Source organism: Salmo trutta, chromosome 9, assembly GCF_901001165.1.
Source record: "Salmo trutta chromosome 9, fSalTru1.1, whole genome shotgun sequence".
Classification (NCBI taxonomy): Eukaryota; Metazoa; Chordata; class Actinopteri; order Salmoniformes; family Salmonidae; genus Salmo; species Salmo trutta.
Genome location: NC_042965.1, coordinates 46,481,805 through 46,489,561, shown reverse-complemented (window position 1 = coordinate 46,489,561; position 7,757 = coordinate 46,481,805). Strand labels below are relative to the sequence as shown.

Below are 7,757 nucleotides of genomic sequence, written 5' to 3'. Positions count from 1 at the left end.
AGCAATAAAACAAAATGTTTGAATTAAATCTCCTCTGGGGCTCCAGAATAGGTCTGAATAGGTCCTGGAATTATGACTGAATTCTATCTATCCTCACCTCAGCTGTATCTGAACCATGTAGTCTCTCCTGCCACCTGGTAGGAAATCCCTTCAAGAACAAGAACACATGCAATTATAAAACAGAACTATTGTGAAACGCGTCAGGAGTTGGTAAGGCGCTGCGAGAGCAGAGCAGCCCGTACCTTGAAATGCACACCTCCCTGACTTGTTGAGGCGTCAAGGCGAAGATGAAGTATTTCTCTTGGTGGTATCTCTGAACAGTGCTGGCTCCTAATAGAATAAGGACATCAGATTAGGACATGATGCAACAAACAAACAAAACAAAAAAAACATTCAGACACTTCAATGCAGTCTGTGGTCAGTAATGTCAACATTACCTACCAGAGAAATAGGCCAAAATGTCAACATTACCAGAGAGATAGGCAGCATGTCAACATTACCAGAGAGATAGGCAGCATGTCGACATTACCAGAGAGATAGGCAGTAATGTCAACATTACCAGAGATAGGCAGTAATGTCAACATTACCAGAGAGATAGGCAGTAATGTCAACATTATCGGAGAGATAGGCAGTAATGTCAACAACATTACCAGAGAGATAGGCAGTAATGTCAACAACATTACCAGAGAGATAGGCAGTAATATCAACATTACCAGAGAGATAGGCAGTAATGTCAACAACATTACCAGAGAGATAGGCAGTAATGTCAACAACATTACCAGAGAGATAGGCAGTAATGTCAACAACATTACCAGAGAGATAGGCAGTAATGTCAACAACATTACCAGAGAGATAGGCAGTAATATCAACATTACCAGAGAGATAGGCAGTAATATCAACATTACCAGAGAGATAGGCAGTAATGTCAACAACATTACCAGAGAGATAGGCAGTAATGTCAACAACATTACCAGAGAGATAGGCAGTAATGTCAACAACATTACCAGAGAGAGAGGCAGTAATGTCAACAACATTACCAGAGAGATAGGCAGTAATGTCAACAACATTACCAGAGAGATAGGCAGTAATGTCAACAACATTACCAGAGAGATAGGCAGTAATATCAACATTACCAGAGAGATAGGCAGTAATATCAACATTACCAGAGAGATAGGCAGTAATGTCAACAACATTACCAGAGAGATAGGCAGTAATGTCAACAACATTACCAGAGAGATAGGCAGTAATGTCAACAACATTACCAGAGAGAGAGGCAGTAATGTCAACAACATTACCAGAGAGATAGGCAGTAATGTCAACAACATTACCAGAGAGATAGGCAGTAATGTCAACAACATTACCAGAGAGATAGACAGTAATGTCAACATTACCAGAGAGATAGGCAGTAATGTCAACATTACCAGAGAGATAGGCCGTAATGTCAACAACATTACCAGAGAGATAGGCAGTAATGTCAACATTACCAGAGAGATAGGCCGTAATGTCAACAACATTACCAGAGAGATAGGCCGTAATGTCAACAACATTACCAGAGAGATAGGCCGTAATGTCAACATTACCGGAGAGATAGGCAGTAATGTCAACAACATTACCAGAGAGATAGGCAGTAATGTCAACATTACCAGAGAGATAGGCCGTAATGTCAACAACATTACCAGAGAGATAGGCCGTAATGTCAACAACATTACCAGAGAGATAGGCCGTAATGTCAACATTACCAGAGAGATAGGCAGTAATGTCAACAACATTACCAGAGAGATTGGCAGTAATATCAACATTACCAGAGACATAGGCAGTAATGTCAACATTACCAACCAGAGAGATAGGCCGTAATATCAACATTACCAGAGAGATGGGCAGAGCTACTATATCAGCCATAATTTTCGATCTATGAGAACTTGAGAAATGTCTAACATTAGAACCAACAGACTGGTTTAAGGCTCTAAAGTGGAAAGGACAACAAGAAAAATGGACATCAGATTATGACCAGAATTAACAAACATTCAGGCACTTAATCACAAGACTACTTCATCAGTAATGTCATGTCTGACTAGAAATATGATGGAACGTCCACCTAGATTACGAGAGAGAGATAGGCAGAGCTTGTATTATATTGCTTAAGCTTGCCGTATACACCCATCCAAACCATTCAGAACTTGTCTAAAGTTACGCTGGCCGACAGGTTGTTGTTTTATAAAAACATATTTTTTTATTTAACCTTTATTTAACAACAAATTCTTATATACAATGACGGGTCTACCCCGGGCCACACCCGGACGACACCGGGTCAATTGTGCGCCGCCCTATGTGACTCCCAATCACAACCGGATGTGATACAACCTGGATTCGAACCAGGGACTGTAGTGACGCCTCTTATACTGAGACGCAGATGCCTTAGACCCGCTGAGCCATTCGGGTTTCAGGACAACAAGAATCAGTTTGTGACAAGCAAGAACAAATCATTCACACGCCTAATCAATCAGAGTCGATCAGTAATCATTCATTTCATCAATGTAAAACTCCAGTAAAATATGGTAGAGGTCCAACTAGATAGATTTACCAGAGAGACACTGACCCAGGCTGGAGGGTTTGACCAGGATGTCTAACACGTCGTAGAACGGCAGAGACTTCATTTGGACGTCTGGATGGACCGGAGGGATGAGAGGGGCTGGCTGCTGGAGGTTCATCCTCAGCTCCTTATTGGTCTCCTCGTGGAGCAGCAGCGAATCACCAGAGAGGACCAGAAGAGAATCACCAGAGAGCAGCAGCGAATCACCAGAGAGGAGCAGCGAATCGGACGCCAGGTCAGAGTCCCGGGAGACACCGGCGCCGTCAGGGGACAGGTCACTGACGTCAGAGGTTACCACGGTAACACCGCCGCCGCCGCCTTCCGCTGCCGTGGAGAACGCAGACTTAATTGCAGCCAAGTCGGTAAGACAAGTGTCTATGGTCCTGGGATAGCGGCGTCGATAAAGTTCCTTGATTTTGATCTGGACGGCTGGACTGCAGGAGGCGTTCTTCAGGAGGTGCAAGACCCTCAGAAGGAGCTCATGCTTGGGACCACTCTTGTTTCGCCCAGCGAAGCCCAGTAACACTTGTAGCTCTGACACTCTGAAACTTGCTACCATGCTCTGGAAAGACAAGGGGAGACATGAGGACACAGACAGGCTACCATGTCATTGTCAATGTAATGCAGCAATTAAGACATTGATAAAAACATGATTAGGAATGATTAAGCTAATCATTTTTGCCACTTGAGGAAAATTCAAGTTTTTATGCCATGTTTTCTTTAGTTCAGTTGATTAGCCTCATTTTGAAGTTGCAAAAAGTGTAAAAGTATGTAACTAGGATTCAGCTGTCAGAGAGAATATATAGACTGTACATTCTGATATCCTAACAAAACAATGACTTGTGTTATCCTTACATGGCACAGCCAGGTTAGCAATATTGGCTTTAAAAGCAAAAACACCAAACATGTCAATGGCGAGGTGAAACTACCCAGAATAGAGCTATTCCAACACAATTATTATTACACATTTGATACCCCCCCACATAACAACCCCCCAGAACAGGACTCCCCCTTCACATAACCCCCCCCAGAACAGGACTCCCCCTTCACATGAAAACCCCCCAGAACAGGACCCCCCTTCACATAACAACCCCCCAGAACAGGACCCCCCCTTCACATAACAACCCCCCATAACAGGACCCCCCCCCCCCCCTTCACATGAAAACCCCCCAGAACAGGACCCCCCTTCACATAACAACCCCCCCATAACAGGACCCCCCCTTCACATAACAACCCCCCCATAACAGGACCCCCCCTTCACATAACAACCCCCCCAAAACAGGACCCCCCCCCCCCCCCCAGAGGAAAGTAATTAAAGCCCAACTGACCCTTCATTATACGGTCCATGCTTGATCGCTCCTACGTGTGTATTTCCTTGTTTCTTACAAATCCTTTTATTATATGTGACCGTTAAGCATCTAAAAATGTTGAATGAGAATAACGCCAGAACCATTAGATCAAACATGTGAAGAGCATGGCATTGGCAAGTGATGGATGAAGAGCAGTGAAGACGAGCTTGACTTTAGAAAGGAAAAAAACACAACAACATTAGCTAGTTATATGGTTAGGTAGGCAAAGGAAAACGCTGGGACTGCAGAACCATGCTCATGGTTAAGAATTTATTAAGCTATACAATAACGCTGTACATAAATAGGTATTGTTATTGAGACATTCATTTGACAATTCAAATAGCTACAGAAAACATATCAAAATATCCATAATTCCTGCAAATGATGTACTATGAGCATGGTTCCATATGTGAACATAATATCGTCCCATATTCTCTTCCAGTTTTCATACTTCAGCAGCTTTTAAAAAACACAGCCTTCCATGACTCTGAAAACTATATATTCTGAATCAGTGGGAAGAGGGAGAAGAAGAAAAGAAAATTGTGTGTGTATTTTTTCTCTCCAGAATATATAATTTACGGTGATGGTACGCTTTTGTTTAATAAGGGCTGTTAAAGATTTGAAAACCGAAAGAAGAAAACAAATAAACATTTGAACAAGAAAGCAGTGGTTTGTTTTCCATCCTGCCCCGATCCAGAATAGATCATTTTCATAGTCATGGCACGCTTTGTTTAAACCGGTTAAAATGTCATCAAAATTGTCATCTACACAATCGCCAAAAGTAATTGTTTATCATGAGGACCATAAACAATAACGAGTAACGCTGCATACTCCAAAAAAGGTTAAAATATAATCTTTCTGGTAAAAAAAAAAAAAAAGCTATAAATTGCTGAGGTATAGTTACTTCTGAGGACACAAGCTCAAGTACACAGTATAAATATTATAAAAAAATAAGAACATTTTAAACAATTGATATGATGTATTTCCTATTCAATTAAACTGTATGAATAAGGCTTGAATATGCTTTCTAATTATAGTTTAATGAAATGATAAAATGACTAACTATAAGGACGTCACCTTCCTTATAACTGTAAAATACATATTTGTATGTGTAGTTTTAGAGAACATTTGCATATTTTGAAAAAGGTCTCTCTTGATCAAAACGTCTGCCCCCCCCCCCATCACTGTGAAGGTCTCACAGAGCTCGGCTTCCTGAGCTCGTTAGGAACTCGCCTTTCCTCTCATATTAATCGTGTCCGTCTATGATGAACAGAAAGTGTTTATTTTATTTTTTAAAATCTATTCGTTATTTTAGATTAATGGCTATAAATTGATCTCTGAACGTGCTACAGTGCTGAAGCCACTCTCTCCTGTTAGATAAGATGTAAGAATTGCACACGTGATTTGTCAGTGGCTGTGACCTAGGGTGTGACCTAGGGCTCAGCCAGGAGTTGACGGACATTCGGAAGAGCGAATTAAATGGTAGGAGGGCGGTCCCAGCTTCAAGTGGTGTCGGGTTTCACATCCTACGTCACACACACACATACATACATGTATATATACATGTATATATATATATATATATATACATACATACATACATACATACATATATATATATATATACATACATACATACATACACATATATATATGTGTATGTATGTATGTATATATATATATATATATGTGTATGTATGTATGTATATATATATATATATATATATATATATATATATATATATATGTATGTATGTATGTATGTATGTATGTATGTATGTATGTATGTATATATATATATATACTACTGTGTCCATGGGAACCAGAGCTATCAGCTCAATACAAGCCATTTCAAACAATGGTGTCCACAGATCGATTTATAAACAAAAACGTTGGTCGGACCCCCCTTTACATCTAAGAATATTATTAATTAAGAGATATTGAAGATTGAAAGTTGGGGGGGGGGGAGAAATTATTTCAATAACAAACAAAAAAGCAGTTAACTTTTCTCCATCCTCCCGATTCAGAATAACTTTTTTTGTTATACCAGATGTTAAATCGATGAGAAACTTTGCAAAATGTCGGCCCAGTTTCACCTAGTTCCATCTTCTCCCACTACCCAGACTGGACTTCCTGTCGCCTCCATATTTTGGTGGTCAGAAGACGTTCTATATAGAGACAGATGTTTCAGCTTTATAACCCCTGTAACTTGTCTGGGTTACCCCTTATGCTTGTGGTTTAATACCTATTGACGATAGAAAGCCGAATATCCAATAAAAAAAAAAACTAATTTTGCCTCGGTCTCATCTCAAGTAGATGGCAGATGGCTAACTATCATTTGACTGATCAATAAAGTCGCTATCATTTGACTGATCTTTTACATTAGAGTTAGTTGCAGTACTGTTTATAGCGGTCCGGTCTAAATAACCTTATCTAGAAAGTCATTCCTGAAAATTACTCTTATTTTATTAATAACAGTTATGAGCAGTCCAGCTAACTAGCAACCATGACAACAACAATAGTGTCTACCTACCAACCAACCAACCTTGATAGCTAGTTATGCTAGTTATGTTAGCATAGCCTATTTGAATGTAAATAGACTAGCTACCCACTGTAGTCAACTAACAGTATTTACCTTCAACAGGTAACATGCATTTTATTAGATAAAGTACATTAACGTGAAGCTATATTAAAAAAACTATTTCGCGGCGATTTCGTATTGCTAAGCCAATGGCTACATCTGGCTAATTGTTGTTAGCTAGCATGCTAATGTCGAGAGCAGCACCAGTTGTTAAACTGGGTAAAACAGACATGCACCATTCCACAGTTAGCTAAGTAATTTTGCCTATATGAAGCGGATGTCTAATTCAATGCCTTATCCGACAACGTAAATTGCTTAAATAAAAAGATTAGCCGTAGTACAGCTTTCTACCAAGCAGTGGCTATGTTGTTTTGTTTTTTTTAGCCTACCCGTAGCTCCTCAAATTCCGCCATTTTCTTATCAGGATCATTGACCTCCCCGTCACGTGACATGTGTGTCTGGCTGCGGAATGTGTCTTGGGGGCGTTGATTGTTGCGAGAAACGCCCACAGGAAGGCCCCTTCATTAATTTCAAGCAAGAACCAGTCAGTACTGATGTCAAACAAGAGCCAGTCAGTACTGATGTCAAACAAGAGCCAGTCAGTACTGATGTCAAACAAGAGCCAGTCAGTACTGATGTCAAACAAGAGCCAGTCAGTACTGATGTCAAACAAGAGCCAGTCAGTACTGATGTCAAACAAGAGCCAGTCAGTACTGATGTCAAACAAGAGCCAGTCAGTACTGATATCAAACAAGAGCCAGTCAGTACTGATGTCAAACAAGAGCCAGTCAGTACTGATATCAAACAAGAGCCAGTCAGTACTGATGTCAAACAAGAGCCAGTCAGTACTGATGTCAAACAAGAGCCAGTCAGTACTGATATCAAACAAGAGCCAGTCAGTACTGATATCAAACAAGAGCCAGTCAGTACTGATGTCAAACAAGAGCCAGTCAGTACTGATGTCAAACAAGAGCCAGTCAGTACTGATGTCAAACAAGAGCCAGTCAGTACTGATGTCAAACAAGAGCCAGTCAGTACTGATGTCAAACAAGAGCCAGTCAGTACTGATGTCAAACAAGAGCCAGTCAGTACTGATGTCAAACAAGAGCCAGTCAGTACTGATGTCAAACAAGAACCAGTCAGTACTGATGTCAAACAAGAGCCAGTCAGTACTGATGTCAAACAAGAGCCAGTCAGTACTGATGTCAAACAAGAGCCAGTCAGTACTGATGTAAAC

At 40.6% G+C, this 7,757-nt stretch overlaps 1 protein-coding gene across 6 annotated transcripts in view; it reads right to left on the bottom strand.

Annotated features, from left to right (window-relative positions):
* The window catches only part of pias2 (protein inhibitor of activated STAT, 2), a 24,019-nt gene extending 17,012 nt beyond the window's left edge, over positions 1–7,007 (bottom strand). The window contains exons 1-6 of one of the 6 annotated variants that reach the window (XM_029763870.1): positions 6,910–6,957; positions 6,036–6,107; positions 3,919–4,008; positions 2,582–3,152; positions 243–330; positions 98–148 (exon numbers count right to left, since the gene is read on the bottom strand). In XM_029763870.1, the coding sequence (XP_029619730.1) occupies positions 98–148; positions 243–330; positions 2,582–3,149 (707 nt within the window). In that variant the 5' untranslated portion in view covers positions 3,150–3,152; positions 3,919–4,008; positions 6,036–6,107; positions 6,910–6,957. Of the gene's footprint in view, positions 1–97; positions 149–242; positions 331–2,581; positions 3,153–3,918; positions 5,361–6,035 lie in introns of those variants that run through there. The other 5 variants (XM_029763869.1, XM_029763866.1, XM_029763871.1 and 2 more) reach the window with 5 other exon arrangements.
* Positions 7,008–7,757: the final 750 nt, after the last annotated feature.